Source organism: Psammomys obesus, unplaced genomic scaffold, assembly GCF_907164565.1.
Source record: "Psammomys obesus unplaced genomic scaffold, mPsaObe1.curated_primary_1811, whole genome shotgun sequence".
Lineage (NCBI taxonomy): Eukaryota > Metazoa > Chordata > Mammalia > Rodentia > Muridae > Psammomys > Psammomys obesus.
The window spans coordinates 13,792,488-13,810,824 of NW_026587216.1; the positions used below are offsets into that span (position 1 = coordinate 13,792,488).

General features: G+C 37.4%; 1 protein-coding gene across 7 annotated transcripts in view; it reads right to left on the reverse strand.

Moving 5' to 3' along the window:
* Window positions 1-18,337, reverse strand: part of Ralyl (RALY RNA binding protein like) — a 776,281-nt gene that overhangs the window by 62,886 nt on the left and 695,058 nt on the right. For all 7 annotated transcript variants that reach the window (XM_055603255.1, XM_055603250.1, XM_055603251.1 and 4 more), the window contains one exon: window positions 3,874-3,987. In XM_055603255.1, coding sequence (XP_055459230.1) covers window positions 3,874-3,987 — 114 coding nt within the window. The remainder of the gene's footprint in view (window positions 1-3,873; window positions 3,988-18,337) is intronic.

Here is an 18,337-nt window from a genome sequence, read left to right on the forward strand (position 1 = left end):
TTAAGCTTTTTGACATGCTGGCTTAATTGTTAGATAATTAGTAGCTGTACTGTACTTACCAGACGATGGAAAATGTTGGTAATACAAAATCACTCTTATTATTTATTACAGCTAAGATAGTATTCTGAAATCAATATTTAACATACCAATATGAAACTTAATTTTTAAATATTTTATTTTAAACCCTTATATGAGTTTTATTTCAATAACTTAAAAAATGCTGCTGCGAAATTTTCAATTCATTACAGATGTTATTACAAATAACCACATAAATTTCAGAAAAAAAATTACACATGAGAAATGTATTTGATTCAAAGATCAGTTATATGAATGAATTTTTAGAGAGAATAACCCCAAAGTTGTTCATGAGAAATAACCAATTTTAATGTAAATTATTTTTAAATAACAAAATATTATGCTTATTTAACTATTATAATTTTGAAGCAGATACTGTTTCTCTCATCTTGAAATTTTTACGAGGAATTTTCCCAATGCCCCAGAACTTGTCAGTTAGATTAAACCTCTATGAATTACACACCTAATTTTGTGTCACTCCTCTCTGGAGTCTTTTGTTTCAGCAGTGTGAATCCACTTGCCGTATTGAAAATGAGCCACACAGGAAACAACTAGTTTCTGAGGGAGTAAAAATGTCTTAAGTGAATTGTGGTGCTGGTTGCACCACCCAGTAAAATTACCAAGCCATTGGGTTATATTCTTGGTGTGAAGTATCAGTGACATACATTCCAACAAGGTTATTAAAGTGCTGTGAGCATGGGAGACTGTGATATGTATGTGGCATTAGATGACAAGTAAAGAACGGCTAAGTCAGGTAAAGGCCAGGTGCATCTGGACTCCATAAGGAGAGCCTGCAGAAGGGTTATTAGAAACAAATGTCAACAGCGGTCAGGCAGATGGAAAAAAAAAAAAAAAAAAAAAAAAGGTGTGAGCTGAATGAACAACAGCATTAACTGAAACGATGTTCTAGGTGTAGAGGTTTCAACCCTGAATAGCCGGGTTGAAAATTCCATGCTTTTTCGAAGAAGTCCTATCATTTGATATTAACTTACAACCATTTTTGAACATTATTTTTTTTAGAATGCCATGCTGCGGGAAAACGTATGGGCAGGTACTTCCCCTGAAGTTTGTGTCCTCTCACATGCTTCAGTCTAACTCTCAGTTTATCATTGTAACCATCCAGGCAAAGATGCTGCTCATGGATTAAGTGTGTTTTTCAGAATATATCTAGACTAGATAAGACACTAGCCTTTTGCATCAAGCTGTGATGGAAGTTCATTTTTAATGTAGTTTAATTCTGTCCATTGTGTGATGCACAGCCTCTACCTCTCCTTCGTGCAGTTTGCCCTTTCTGGTTATATTATAACATAATACAAGTCAGCCATACAGCCATATAAATTCTGTGGTGTGTCGGTATGTGTGTGTGTCTGTAAATTACATTTGGCTCCTTCTAAAGAATCATCCGTGAATGAGATAAGTTATAGGCTAACCTGATATGAAGTGCTAATTGTTGTTTTCCATAATCTATGCATCCTTCAGAATTTGTTTTCTTAAGTGGAAAAAATATACGCATAGTAGAATCATAGTAACCATAATTTTAACTGTTTGGTTATGTGTTGCAGGACAATATCCATTAGTAAAATTAAAAGGTCCCAAGCCTGTCTACACACCTCGTAAATGATATTACAATAAGGGAAAATAAAATATAACCTTGTACTTAGAAAGATTATAATGTCAAAAGAAGAGACACTTAGAGATCTACTAAAAGCAGTTTATGTTAGTCAGTCCATAATAATATGGTTATTTTGCACTGATTTTGTCTGAAAGTTTAAGAATTCATTTTGAAATCACTGGGGAAACGAACCCCGTGAAGATCACTCAGAACCTACCCCATATCACACTCAGTGCATGCTCTTCATCCTGTGGCATTTTCTCTCTAGCCATCTGTTTCCTCCCTCCCACTTCATTTATGTTGCAAACATTCCTTATTAAATGGCTAATACCAAGTAAGGGATGAGATATATAAAGAGCAATAATGAAGAATAAGTGTTAGCTAGCAAATAATTAGCTTTCAACTAACTAGGCATTAAAATTAGTGCCCCTGGATTTAATAAGGAGGCTTTGAGTACCCTTTAATGAATTTGAATGCAATTTTCACTCCTCTCTCCATAACAGTGTTAACTCTTTCCATATAACTCTGATTTATTTCCATTGACAAAATACAGGAAATAAAGAAGAAGATTGTATTATTTCTATAAATATGGATGCTATTCAGAAGACAATTATGGAGATGATAAAGTTACAAATTAAATACTTTCATTGTCTTCATAGCATGTAAGAGGAAGAAAAAAACTCCAACAGCAAGTACAAGAGTTGTCATTTTGAAAGTAACAGTCTCACGACTGGGAAAAGTTTAAAGATGAGCAAAGGCAAGATGACAGCTTTTATAAAAGGAAAATCAAGGCTTGAATTAGAGTGTGACGTTTATAGATGATCTTCCAGCAAGATCTGTGGCAGGTATTATTCATTGCAGGAAACTGGAAGGTATAATACTCTGGAATAAGGATCACATTTTTCTCTTTGAGGTGATTTATATTTAAATGAGTTCTCTATAATCCTTTAAACTGAAGTGCAAATTGGTTATCAAAGTCTTTTGCTGTAAGGGTTGTTTTACATAATAATGAATTCTACAGAAGTTCCTCAAAGGGAAATATTGACTTAGGCAACATCACAGAATATTTCAGTTATAGCGATGCTTTAGATTATGGTCATAGACAGTGCTCCAAAACTTTCTAAAACTCTAAAGCTCTAAAACTCTAAAGTACAAAATATGTGCTATAAAAATTTCAGTAAAAGTTGTTCAATTTAATCTGTGATGTCTCTTTCATATTAACATGATGGAAAGAATTAATGATTGTTGTTATTTTTAATGAGATGTTTAAAAATATAGGTTGAATAGCCTTATTCTGAAGTGCTCCTGACTAGAAATGTCCCACAGCTTAGCCAGGGTTTAGGAAGGAGCGTGGATTTGATAATTTTTCAAAATTGTATTGTTTGTTGATTTGATTTTTAAGAACGGAAATTCTTTGAAAGTTAAGTCCCATGTGAGTGTCAGTACCAAACACACACACACACACACACACACACACACACACACACCTAGGTTTATTAACACACTCCCTGGAGCAAGATCTGAGAGAATCTTGCTTTACACAAGATGTGTAAAACACAAGTATCCAAATGTGGGGCTGCTCTGAGTTCATCATAAATATCATTCTCTGTCATCTTAAAACAACATAAAGGAAAATGTACACTGGCTAGGAGCTATGCTCACAGTTTAGAAAAAGCCCCCTGACTGGTAAGCCATCAATAATTTGACCTGTGGTTGTTAGGGAAATGCTGCAGGCTTCCAGGTTTCTGAAGTTGGGGAAAGACATTCCACAAGGTGACAGGCAAGATGGAAGTTGGGCTTTGTAATAATCATCTTTAGAACTTTTTTTTACTGTTCTGTGATTAATTTAATGAAATATGAATATTATGTTATCCTGATAATACTATCCATTACTTGCCTGAATTTTCTTATAAAGTACTTAATACTAAGAAAAGTTTAATTGTGCTTCAACTGTTATTGATTGTTCCACTTAAATACTATCCTTTTATAAAACAATCTTAGAAGTATTCATTCATCTTCTCCAAAAGTAGTCCCATTCCATCAGTGCAATTCTTGGCTTATAAGAGTTTTTTGAGGCTTTGTGTTAACTTAGTGACTCAGCTGATGTTTCTCTTGCCTGCATTGTATGATTGATGGTATTGAGCTAATTCCAACCTGGCTGTGGCCACAGATTTCTTTCCACTTACCTGCTTCTGCCTTTTGCTGTTTCTCAATCTTCTCCAGGCGCCCTAGCAAGGAGTCAATTTTAGTTTTGATCTGGGTTAATTCTTTCTTGATTGTCAGTAACTCATCTGATTTCACTGGAAGGGGAAAAGTGGAAAAAAAAGAAGATATCAAAAAAACCACTTAGAACACAATTCAAGACAGTGCTTCTCAAGATTGTCTTATACATTTCCCAATGAATCATCAGCTTTGTGTCACAGCTAGTCATCCTGAAATAATGAAAGTCTTTGCTAATTACAAAGAAGGATCTTAGTGACATGAGAATCTGATACTCAATATTCTAACTGAAGGTCACATGAAAGAATAAATGAATCTGAAAGCATTTTCAACAGAACAAGGCCATGTCTTGACTTTCTCAGCAAGTAAGAGAGAACAAGGCTTCATAAACACTCAATGTAAAACTGACTTGGTTTAAGGATTAGTGATAGCTCTTCTTAATACCACTTTGAATCATCATCTTGTGATATAAAATGTTTGTGTGTTTTGATTTTGAGATAGGGTCTCAATAAACAGTCCATAATAAACAGAACACTGCTCCATAGCCTTCATTCATGACTAGTGAATAATTCAGTGAAAGATCAGTGAGATTTTTTTAAGCCAAATCTTGGAGGATTGATTGAAACAAAAGTATAATACTTGTTATTGAGAAAATGTGCTATTTCATGAGTTCTTTCATATATAACTCTTCTGATAAATGTATATCAATTTGTTTCAATTCTAGCTTTTCAATGTTTAATCTTATTTCTAAAGAAAAATGGGGCAGAGGATTTAGTTCAGTGGTTGAGTGATTCACTGGAAAGGAAATGGTCCAGGTTTGCTCCCCAGCAATAGAGAAAAAAAATGATTAAAAATCAAATAGGAGAGAAAACACATATTTTATTAATTCCTTGCCAATTTAATTAACCATGTGTTTTTTAAGAGGCTTAAGAAAACTCCTGGGCATATACCCAAAGAATGTTCCCTCCTACCATGAGGACACTTGCTCAACCATGTTTATAGTAACTTTATTTGTAATAGCCAGAAACTGAGAACAGCATAGATGTCCCTCACCCATAGAATAGCTAAAGAAAATGTGGTACATTTACGTAATGCAATATTATTCAGATGTTTAAAAAAATGACATTATGAAATTTGCAGGCAAATGAATGGAACTAGAAAAAAAAACAGAATAAGGTACCTTGGACTCAGAAAGTTAAACATTCAATGTACCCAATTCATGAAAAAAAAAAGTTGTAAAGGATAATCACATTACAATCCATAGTCCTATAGAGGGTAAGTAACAGGAAGGGCTCAAGGGAAGGGGGAGGCAGGGATCTCTCTGGGAAGGGAAAATAAAATGTTTTGTGGATTGACTGAGGGCAGGCAGGGATGGGAACAGTAGGGATTAGGTGTAGAGTGGAGAGGGAGATAATACTGGGAAAGATAATAGGAATTGGGGGATATTTTGGTGGCAAAGTAGAGACCTTCAGTGAAAACAACTAGAAATCCAAGAGGTAACTCTAGCAAAGCCACCTAGCAGTGGAGGATATAGCCTGTCTGGTCATCCTTTGCAACTAGTAAAGGCCCCAGTGAGGGATCTGGGATACCAACCCAGCCACAAAAGCTTTCACCAACAATTAGTTTTGCCTGTAAGATGTCCTGGGGTAAAAATGGTACAGAAATTGTGGGAGTGGTTAACCAGTGACTGATCAAGCTTGAGATCCATGCTACCACAGGTAGCCCACCCCTGGTACTGTCTGGAGGGTCAGGAACCAGAGGCTGGTTAGCTCAGAGAGGAAGGATACAATAAAACATGATGACTGACAGACAAAAAACAAAACAAAAGCCAAAGTCATTGAAATGACTCCTAATGATACTTTGTTATACTCTTAGACTGGAGTCTTGCATAATAATCATTAGAGAGGCTTAGTCTAGCAACTGAAAAGAGCAGAAGCAAGGACACAGCCAATATTAGGTGGAGCTCTGGAAATCCTGGACAAAGAGGGAAGGATTGTAGGAGCCAGAGGAGTCAAAGACACACACAAGCAGTGCCCGCAGACAATTAACCAGGGCTCACAGGGGCTCACAGAGATGACAGTTGGGGAGCCTCTATGGGTCTGAGCTAGGTCTTTTGCATATTTGCTATGATTGTGTAGCTTGATGTTCTTATGGTACTCCTAACACTGGGAGCGGGGGTCTGCCTCTGACTCTTTTGCCTGCTTTTGGGACCCTTTTCCTTCTACTAGGTTACCTTACCATCTAGCATTAATATGAGATGCCTAGTCTTGTTATAAGTTGATATGCCATGTTGGGTTGGTATTCCTGGAGGCCTGCTCTTCTCTGAAGGGAAAGGACAGGGAGTGGATCTGGGGAGAGTATAGGTGGGAGGGGGAAGGGGCTGGAAGGCGAGGAGGGAGGGGAAACTGCAGTAGGGATGTATTATATAAGAAAAGAATAAAGAAAAAAATACTGACAATACCGTATTAAAATGATTTTTATCTATATAAGAGTAAAGAGCTGGGAAATGTCACCCACTGGGCATGACAGAGCTTGTGTCGTCAAGAGCTTACAGAGGCTGTACCTACCGCCATTGAGCCTACGAAAGACTGGACTTGCCAACAACCAATCAGGGATTGTGAAGGACTCACAAGCTGGACTCCTCCTTGTTGGATTATGGGCTACTGGGAGTGGCAGTCATCGTCCTCAGTACTGTACCCACTGGTAATTTTCCTACAATAATCTCATGTTTACACAGACCTCTCTGGTTAAACACAGACGCTTGTAGAACAAAACCAAAGAGCATGAATGTGAAAAGGGGCAAATGAAAGGGAGGAGGTTAATGGGGATAAGATGAAGAGAAGAGAAGACGGAGAGTGAGAGTGACCAGACAAAGCTTATACAAGAGTTAAGGATACAAAATATGATGTTTTTTTTCTAAAAAATTCAGTAAATTATTCTTAATTTACTTATCTGAAAAGCACAAGTGGTTTCGTCACAGATACACAATAGAGACCTTAGATTCCAACAGACTCACAATTCTTGAGCTTCATCAGGAAGGTAGTGAGGTCTCAATACAGACCTGTGCTGCCTACATGAGATGCACACATTTTTTTTTTTGTGATTTTTACTTCAAGTTGATAATCACTCCAGCTTAGTCATTTTTCCAGAATTATGAATAAATTAGTGTTAAGCTGAATTTTATGTATTTGACAGTTCTAATATATGCAGTATGATACCATACATAATATAGTTGCTTGTCAGAGGATAGAAAGAGATATTTCCCAGTCTAAAAAAGAAATACTTTCATATTATTAAATCAGAATTCTAAAGTGAAGTTTTCTGTCTAGTGCAAAGTACTTTGTAAGATTAAAAACTGCAAGAAACAAGAGTCTCCTACAATTCCATGTTAGAATTGTCCAACTAAAAGGAAAATGCACTTTAAACAGTGACTCACTCTGGATGTCAGTTATTCCAGGCATCAAAGTACCATTGTTGAATTGTAGCTAAATTTGAAAAATATTATCTGTCACTATGAGAAATTGATTCTGCTTTGAAGAATGATATTTATTTCCCATGGTAGAGGTATATTATGTAGTTTTACTTTAACCTATCAGTTTTAATAATAGACAATATTTCATCAGATAAAAAGTTTCAATGATGGAAAATGGGACTGTTCTAGAATTAGAACCCATTTCTTAGGAGATAAGTCAATCTTTAGAGCTAATTGATTAATTTCAATTTATCATATTAGAAAAAATAACTTGGTAAGTCATCAACATGTCAAATTATTAAACCTGCATTAAAATGCACCTAGACATTTGGGTTTACATGACAGGAACCTGTAAGTGTCCAGGGAGCCAAGGGTTGAGGTTTAGTCTTACACCAGTGTTTTGTAAGATCAGAGAATGACTCCATTAATATTTTTTAATCTAATTAATATTATTGAAGCTTATAAAGGCATACATTCCTTAAAACAAGGAAAGTCCTGTCAGTTTTTTCAGAGCCCAACCATGTAATAACGAAACTAACCTTGTAAGGCTGCCTAGCTCCTCCTCCCATAAAAAGCATGAAGTGCTACCAAGGGGTTTTCCTGTGTAGCCTTGGCTGTCCTCTATAGACCAGGCTGGCTTCAAACTCACAAAGATCTGCCTGCCTTTGTCTCTCATGTGCTGGGATCAAAGGCATGCACCACCACTGCCCGGCACTAACAAGGGTCTTAAGAGCAGGCTGCATTAACATTGTTTCTGCACCTCCTGTAGCCATAGAAGTCAATTCCTCATCTCAGTGCTGTGTTTGGAGGAAGGTCTGTGTCCAAGTCCAGGCAGTGAACTGCAGTCATCATCTACTTTTCTCAATCAGAGTCAAAGTCCCCATCCAGTTTCAGTCTTTTGGTCTCATGACCTTTTCCTAGAAAGAAGTCCTCAGAAGAGGAACCTCTGTCCCTCTGTTGCTCTAATTCCTCTCTCCCTCTTTATATTACCCCCTCTCTGTAAACATTGTCTCTGCTGCAGTATATTACCCTACATAATGTTAGTTCATTTACTGAAAAAGGGGCACCTTTGCTATTCTGTATTTCTAGACTTAGAATTTTAGAATTCTGCAAAGTTGCTTTCTATGTTTTTCCAAAAGCCACATGTTAAATAAGAATTAAAGACAGCTGTAGGTCCAGTATTTTGGATACATGTTCATTCCCTCTTATTTTGCTTTCCACTCAACTAGCCTCTTGTAGACAGTTCTCAAAATAATGTTTATAAATAATAAGCCTTGTACTTAACATTTCCAGAATCTCTCTCCTTTCTATAGCAAGGGAGATAAGATACACATTCTTTTTTTTAAAACTTTTTTTTAATTTTTTATTAATTACACTTTATTCATTTTGTATCCCCCCATAAGCCCTTCCCTCCTCCCCTCCGGATCCCACCCTCCCTCCCCTTTCTGCATGCATGCCCCTCCCCAAGTCCACTGATAGGGGAGATTCTTCTCTCCTTTGTGATCTTAGTCTATCAGTTCTCATCAAAAGTGGCTGTATTGTCCTCTTCTGTGGCCTGGTAAGGCTGCTCCCCCCTCAAGGAGAGCAACAGAACAAGAAAATTTGAACACAGGGAACTTCCCAGAGACTATTCCCATACTCCAACCAAGGACTATTCATGGAGATAACCTAGAACCCCTTCACAGATGTAGCCCATGGCAGTTCAGTGCCCAAGTGGGTTACCTAGTATTGGGAAGAGGGACTGCCTCTGACATAATCTGATTGGCCTGCTCTTTGAAGATACACATTCTTGAACAGTGTTGTTATATATTTCCAAATGTCTTCCATGTAACTTGCGTTTCCGATGATTGTGACCCAGCTGGTGGCACTCTTTCGGCAGGCTTCCTAACCTTTAGAAGATGAGCTATGACTGGAAGAAGTAGTCCCTGAGCATGGTTCTCATGAGTATGTTTGCCTTGTCCACTTCCTGTCTTGATCTCTTATGTTTTCGTTCTCTATGGTATGAAAGGTTATTCCCTTCTATATACTCACCTACCATGACCTTCTCTTCAACACAGTGGATCAAATCATGGAGAATCATGAAGAACCCTCTGAAACTCTGAGTGAAAATTCAACATTCCCTGCTTTAAGTTGTTTATACAATAGGGTCATAGTACAATAAAGTAATTAATATACAAATGCAATGTACAAATGTACAGTGGTATGTGGGATCTTCTGGAAGTGAATGTTTAACGTTCTACACCACATCTTCTCTAAGCTCACTTTTCATTAACAGAACAGCCTCCTGTTGAAAAGGAAAGTTTGTTTCATGTGCCCTGGGGGAAGTAACCTGGAATGGCTAGGTGGAGTTTCTCTACTTGTGTAACTTCCATCCCCTACCTTAGAGGAAATAAGCACAACCTTCTTAGTACCATGCTCAGAGCATCAATAGTACCAATAAGTGGTAAAAGGCGCTTTATGATTCATGTTATTATTATACTGCATTATTGTATAAACATGTTTCTTCAATCAAACGCTTTTTCTGTTTCCAAATGTGTTTCTCAAAACCTATCCAGCATTTTAGGGTTTTCAGGTTTAGACTTGTTTGCATATGAATTCCTCGTTCTCAAATCTGTTGAAGGGTGAGTCTCTACCTGTAATCTGTTTAATGGTGCCTCATATTTTCTGCTACACATTCACTGATTATTGACTTTTCTTTTGCATGTCTGTATTCCACAGTAAATGAAAAGTTTCTCGAGTGAATACCTCTTGATTAGACACTCTGGGAATTTCAACAGCCTCATTCTCTGTGTTTTGATAGCTCTTTCACCCTTTCACTGATTAGTGAGTTCCAACCTTGAGGTTTAGGCATTGAATCAGTCCTTGTTTATTTAAAAATGATTTTAGTGGCTTAAAAAGAGATGTTAAATCAGGTAAATTGCCAAAGAAAATTTTGTGTCTTTTCATTATAAATCAGATTCTGAAAACTTATAGGTAGAATTTGGGGCAGCTTTAGGCACAGGATAAATGGAGAATCGTACCCATCCTTAGACACTAGAACTAAAGTCCTTCTTTAGAGAGAGTGCTTTCAATTCTTTCTTTTCTATTAATCACAATAATAATAGAACTTTTTCAATGTCTGCACATGGTAAACAGCAAACAATAGATAAAAGAGAGTTGCATATATGTAGATATGGTAATTTCACACTAGTTTCAAGCAGGATGACACCTCTGTGTATGTGATAGGCACGGAAATTTATAAAACACTAATCTTAGGAGCTGACTGACAAACTGGGAGACAGTTAACAGCCAAGAGGTATAAAAATCAGTAAGTATAACTGTGCCTTGTTAAAATTTTATGATAAAGGAAAAAGAAAGCAAGATTTTTGGTAACTAACTTTTTGAATTTCTCTATTTCCTCTAATTCATAACTCCATATCTGAAGATACATTGTATAGAATACAACATCCTCTCTGAAAAAAATTTCTGTTTGTTTGTTTATTTATTTATTTATTTATTTATTTATTTATTTATTTATTTATTTTGTATCCTCCATGCATCCCCCTCCCTCATCTCTTCTCAGTTCCACCCACCCATCCTCTATTCCTCATATACCGTTTCCCTAGTACCCTTATAGGTGATGACCTCCTCCCCTTCTATCTCACCCTAGTCTATCAGGTTTCATCAACGCTGGCTGCATCATCTTCCTCTGTCCTCTGGCAAGACTGCACCTCCCAGGGAGAGATGATCAAAGAGCCAGCCACTGAGTTAATGTCAGAGACAGCCCCTGTAGCCATTACTAAAGAACCCACTTGGAGACTGAGCTGTTTATGGGCTTGCTCAGAGCAGGAAGTCTAGGTACTCTCCATGCAAGATCCTTTGTTGGAATATCAGTCACTGCAGGCCCCCCTGGGATCAGGTTTTTGGTCCTGTTATTTTCTTTGTGAAATTCCTGTCCCCTGTAGGTCTTTTTATCTCCCTCTTCTTCCATAAGATTTCTGGCATTCTGCCCAAAGTTTGGCTAAAGGTCTCAGTATCTCGTTCAATTCCCTGGTGGGTAGAATCTTTCAGAGGTCCTCTGTGGAAGGCTTCTGTACTGTTACTTGTATTTTCCTACTTCCAATGTCAATTCTCTTTGCTATTCTGAATGAGAATTAAGCATCTTTCCTGGGGTCCTCCTTGTTGTTTAGCTTCTCTAGGACTATAGATTTTAGTACATTTATCCTATATTATATGACTAATATCCACTTAGCTAAAACAATCCTGTACAATAAAAGCTCTTCTGGAGGTATCTTCATCCCTGTTCTCAAGCTGTACAATAGAGCAAAATTAATAAAAACTGCATGGTACTGGCATAGAAACAGAATGGTGGATCAATGGAATGGAATCAAAGACCTAGAAATAAAAGCACACACCTATGGAAACTTAATCTTTGACAAAGATGTCAAAACCATACAATGAAAAAAAGACAGCATCTTCAATAAATGGTGCTGGTCTGAATGGATATCTACATGTAGAAAAAAATGCAAATAGACCCATATTTATCACCATGCACAAAGTTAAAGTCCAAGTGGATCAAAGCATTCAATATAAAACCAGACACACTAAATATGTTGGAAGAAAAAGTGGGGAAGAGCCTTGACCTCGTTGGCACAGGAGACAACTTCCCGAACAAAAACACAAACAACACAGCCTCTAAGATCAACAATCAATAAATGGGACCTCATGAAACTGAAAAGCTTCTGTAAAGCATAGGACACTGTCATCAAAACAAGATAAGAGTCTACAGATTGTAAAAGGATCTTCACCAACTCTATATCTGACAAAGGGCTAATATCCAGAATATATAAAGAACTCAAGAAGTGAAAAAGCAACAAATCAAGTAATCCAATTAAAAATTGGGTACAGAGCTAAATTGAGAATTCTCAATAGAGGAATATCAAATAGCAGAGAAACTTAAAGAAATGCTCAACACCCTTGGTCATTAGGGAAATGCAAATCAAAAGGAGCCTGAGATTTCACCTTACACCCTTCAGAATGGATAAGATAAAAATCTCAAGGGATGATACATGCTGGAGAGGTTATGGAAAAGGGGAACCCTCTTCCATTGCTGGTGGAAATGTAACCTTTAACAACCACTTTGGAAATCAATCTGGCACCTTTTCAGAAAATTAGGAATAGTGCTTCCTCAAGATCCAACTATACTACTTCTAGGAATATCTCCAAAATATGCTCAAGTATACAAGGATATTTGCTCAATTATGTTTATAGCAGCTTTATTCTTAATAGCCAGAATCTGGAAACAACCTAGATGTCCATCAATGGAGGAATGGATACAGAAAGTGTGGTACATTTACACAATGGAATACTACTCAGGATTAAAAACAAGGAAATCAGATTATGTCAGAGGCAGTCCCTCTTCCCATTACTATGTAACCCACTTGGACACTGAACTGCCATGGGCTACAGCTGTGCAGGAGTTCTAGGTTATCTCCATGAATAGTCCTTGGTTGGAGTATGAGTCTCTGGGAAGTTCCCTGTGTTCAAATTATCTTGTTCTTAATCTGATTGGCCTGCTCTTTGATCACCTCCCCCTGAGGGGGGAGCAGCCTTACCAGGCCACAGAAGAGGACAATGCAGCCAATTTTGATGAGAACTGATAGACAAAGATCAGAAAGGAGAGGAGAACCTCCCCTATCAGTGGACTTGGGGAGTGGCATGCATGCAGAAAGGGAGGGAGGGTGGGATCGGGAGGGGAGGAGGGAGGGGCTTATGGGGGGATACAAAATGAATAAAGTGTAATTAATAAAAAATTTAAAAAAAACGAAAAAAAAAAACCAAGGAAATCATGAAATTCTCAGGCAAATGGTGGGAACTACAAAAGGTCATCCTGAGTGAGGTATCCCAGAAGCATAAAGACATATATGGTCTATACAAATCCTTTTTAATAAACTATGAATTAGTGACAATGGAGATTTTTAAAAAATACTTAATATTTTCAATCAACTTACTTTTGAAAAATTATGATAAAATTATTTCACTCATAGATTGATAAATTAAATGTAACTATTATAGATTAAAAATTTTATCACTGAAAAATCTACAAATTTGTAACAATTACTTGTTTCATACATTTTCAGAGCATAAACCCTGCTCTCAACCGCTGCTATTTTCTTTTTCTATACTCAGAAGCTGTATTCACAACTGCTGGCCATTCTTTAAATGTGTCATGCAGTATCAGATTCATCTCTTTGACCTTGAATAAATCATTCAATTCCGAAATAGTCAGATCAAACTTCCCAACACTAAGTGTATCTTCATCTCCAATGACATCCTTCTGCAAGTCATCCTCTGCCTAACCTAACTTCTCTTATATAGTATTATTTCCAATAATAGTTAAATACCAATCTAACAAGGACACAATTGTTCTAACATAAGCCTTTGAGGAATAAGTGAAAAATATTAGTGGAAATAGATTATTGTAAGTTTCCTCCCAGAAGCTGCACATGCAGTATTAGACAGTAATAGAAATCCCCTAAATAATGAAACTCCTACCTTGGATGAAAAAAGGCATTATATAGAGATAAGACAGAAGATAAGGAAGGACTGACTTTCATTTTAGATGAAGTAGTGGGAAACTTTTCAGCGACAACAGGATATTTCAACAGAAATCTCAGTGAAAGGAGAATACAGGCAGAGGGAGATAAAGCCTGGTGGTTGGGGCAGATGTAGAGCAGAACAGTGCACACAGAGAATAGAGAAAGAGCATAGGCAGCTATTTTGGAAAAGAAATGAATTTGGCTACAGGAAAATGGATAAGTGAAAGGAGAGTATAAGATGTCAGTGAGTGAAGCAGAAAGGGGAGATGGACATTGGTTCTGGGTCTGATAGTGGAAAGGTGGACAGCCCAGAGGACCCTGTTGAATTTGAAGAGTCTGTAGGATGCTGGGCAGAATCAGCACTGAGGTTCTGAGAACACTTCAAGGAAGATTGGTGGTTGATTGGATTGTACCAAGGCGTCAGTATTTGGGTTGGGTATCCAAGTACAGGCAAAAACTGAGCAGCTGAATATCTGACTATAAAGAGGTAAAAGACAGAATGTAAGCTCTGGAGTTGACAGTAAGAGTTGGTACAATGAACCTCTCCTAATAAGTGCACATACTTGCTATATGTTACAAGAAATTTTAGGAGGATCAGGAATGACATGTCCAAAGAAGGACAGTGTAAATTAATTATCCAAAACTTATAAAACATTACAGAAAAAGCAAATATTTTGTTATGATAAAACTTTTGCCCTTTTAATTTTTTTTTCTGGCTTTATTCTTTTTTTAAATTTTTTTTATTAATTACACTTTATTCATTTTGTATCGCCCCATAAGCCCCGCCCTCCTCCCCTCCCAATCCTACCCTCCCTCCCCTTTCTGCATGCATGCCACTCCCCAAGTCCACTGATAGGGGAGGTTCTCCTCTCCTTTCTGATCTTAGTCTATCAGTTCTCATCAAAATTGGCTGCATTGTCCTCTTCTGTGGCCTGGTAAGGCTGCTCCCCCGTCAGGGGAAGGTGATCAACGAGCAGGCCAATCAGATTATGTCAGAGGCAGTCCCTCTTCCCATTACTATGTAACCCACTTGGAAACTGAACTGCCATAGGCTACCTTTTAATTTTAATTATAATTTATTTTTCTATGTATAATTACAGTGCCTGAATTTGAAACTACTAAATAACATCAGAAGAATGAGAAATGAAATTAGTACTAGCTCATGAGACACATAGCTTTTGTGGAAAGAAGAATGACACTTGAGAAAGTAGAAGTTAGTTTCTATCATACAAATAAAGTAAAGTATTTTCCTAAAGTATCACTGTAGGATTTTGTTAAAAAGTAAAGCCACATAGAAACAGAAAGGAGGATCGAAGGAACTAAATAGAAGACTCAGAAATAAAACCACACACCTATGAATTCTTGATTTTTGACAAAGAAGCCAAAACCATACAATGGAAAAAAGACAGCATCTTCAACAAATGGTGCTGGTCCAACTGGATGTCTACATGCAGAAAAATAAAAATAGATCCGTATTTATCACTCTGCACAAAACTAAAGTCCAAGTGGATCAAAGACCTCAACATAAAACCAGATACTCTAAATCATTTAGAAGAAAAAGTGGGGAAACAGCCTAGAAGTCATTGGCACAGGAGACAACTTCCTGAACAGAACACCAACAGCACAGGCTCTAAGAGCAACAATCAATAAATGGGACCTCATGAAACTGAAAAGCTTCTGTAAAGCAAAAGACACTGTTGTCAGAACAAAATGATAGCCTACAGACTGGGAGAGGATCTTCACCAACCTTATATCTGACAGAGGGCTGATATCCAACATATGTAAAGAACTAAAGAAGTTAAAAAGCAATAAATCAAGTAATCCAATTAAAAAATGGGGTATGGAGCTAAACAGAGAATTCTCTGTAAAGGAATACAGAATGGCAGAGAAACACTTAAAGAGATGCAACATTCTTAGTCATCAGGGAGATGCAAATCAAAATGACCTTGAGATTTCACCAGATTTCATCAGAATGGCTAAGATGAATAACTCAAGTGACAACACATGCTGGAGAGGTTGTGGAGAAAGGGGAACCCTCCTCCACTGCTGGTGGGAATGTAAACTGGTACAACCACTTTGGAAGTCAATCTGGCACTTTCTCAGACAATTAGGAATAGTGATTTCTCAAGATCCAGCTATACACTCCTAGGCATATACCCAAAATTTGCTCAAGTACACAACAAGGACATTTGCTCAACCATGTTTGTAAGCAGCCTTATTTGTAATAGCCAGAACCTGGAAACAACCCAGATGTCCCTCAACAGAGGAATGGATACAGAAATTGTGGTATTTTTAAACAATGGCATACCACTCAGCAATTAAAAACGAGGAAATCATGAAATTTGCAGGCAAATGGTGGGATCTAGAAAAGATCATTCTGAGTGAGGTATCTCAGAAGGAGAAAGACACACATGGTATATATAACTCATATAGTCCTATAAGATATTATAAACATAATGAAATCTATACACCTAAAGAATATAAACAAGAGGACCTGGGGTAAGATTATCAATCCTCACTTAGAAAGACAAATGGGAGGTGCATCGGACGTAGGAGAAAATAAGTAATAGGACAGGAGCCTACCGCAGAGGGTCCCTGAAAGACTCTACCTAGCAGTGTATCAAAACAGATACTAAGACTCATAACCAAACCTTCGGCAGAGTGCCGGGAACCATATGAAAGAAGGGGGAGTTTGTATGACGTGGAAAGGATAGTAGCTCCAAAAGGACCAAATATATCTGGGCACAGGGGTCTTTTCTGAGACTGACACTCCACCCAGGACCATGTATGGATATAATCTAGAACCTCTGCTCAGATGAATCCCGTGGTAGCTCAGTAACCAATTGGTTTTCCATAGTAAGGGGAACAGGGACTATTTCTGAGAGGAACTCAGTGGCAGGCTCTTTGACCTCCCCATCCCCCAAGGGAGGAGCAGTGCTGCTAGGCCACAGAGGAGGACTTTGCAGCCAGTCCTGAAGGTACCTGATAAAACAGGGTCAGATGAAAGGGGAGGAGTTCCTCGCCAATCAGTGGACTTGGAGAGGGGCAGGGAGACGATGAGGGAGGGAAAGGGTTTGGGAGTGAATGAGGGAGCGAGATACAGCTGGGATACAGAGTTTAAAAAATGTAACTAATAAGAAAAAGAAAGAAAGAAAGAAAGAAAGAAAGAAAGAAAGAAAGAAAGAAAGAAAGGAAGGAAGGAAGGAAGGAAGGAAGGAAGGAAGGAAGGAAGGAGAAACGAAAACAAAGAAAGAAAAAAAAGTAAAGCCATATCAAATCATTGCAGATCTGGTTTTTTCTCTAGAGTACATTTATGATAAATTTTGTAATCAATATTACAGTACATTTATGATAAATATCTATGATAAATATTATTTCCTTTTGATATAATCAACAAAATGATGATTGGGCCTTTTTTGTAACATGATATCTGATCTATAAAGGAAATTAGGCATGCAGGATGACACCATCTGTCTATGTGTGCATCTCTGATTTACGGAGTGAAAAATAATTTAATTTATTTTAATCACCTCTGGCTCCAATATATCCATAGACAAATAAAGAACCTGGAGATAAACGATTCTTAATGGAGAGTGGCTTTGCCCTGCAGTGGACATGCTTCACTACCTAAAGAGAGTTTGTACATTATAACGGAGCGTGGTATCTAAGGAGCCCTTGATGTGTTGACTATTCTACAATGCACAAGTTGCCTCACCGTCATGCAAACAATTATTTTCAAAATAAATAGTAATAATGCTAGTCTTTAAAACTCTGGGTTTCAAGGTTAGAATATATATTTGATATTCCAGGTTTAGTATTCGTAATACTATAAATCTATTTTCTCTTCTTTTTGATATCATAATACAATTACATCATTTCATTCTTTCCTTTCCTCCCTCCAAATCTTCACATATATTTCTCCTTGCTCAGTTTCAAATCCAAGAGCTCCTTTTTCATTAATTGTTGTCATGTGCATGTATGTATACGTACATATCAATTAGTAAATATAACTGGTTCAGTCTCTATGTATTACTTGCATGTATGATTTCAGAGTATAATAGTATTTGGAGGTAAAGTATTTTTGAGGTAGTGAGGGTTAGCTGAGGCCATGGAAATGGTGCCATTATTATGTAATTAGTGGTTTTATGACAAGAAGACAGCACCTAATTAACAAGCTATATTAATTTCTTCTGTCAAGTCACAACTAAACTGAAAGTCTTAGATGATTGGCAGACACCAGCAGGTACTTTCGGGTGACCCAGATTACTACATTTTGTAATGAATAGATATTTGCACTAGATGAATTGTGTAGACTGTGGAATTCAGCTCTAAATACAAAGTGGGCTTGGGACACTGGTACAGTCTGTTGCCCTGCCTCAC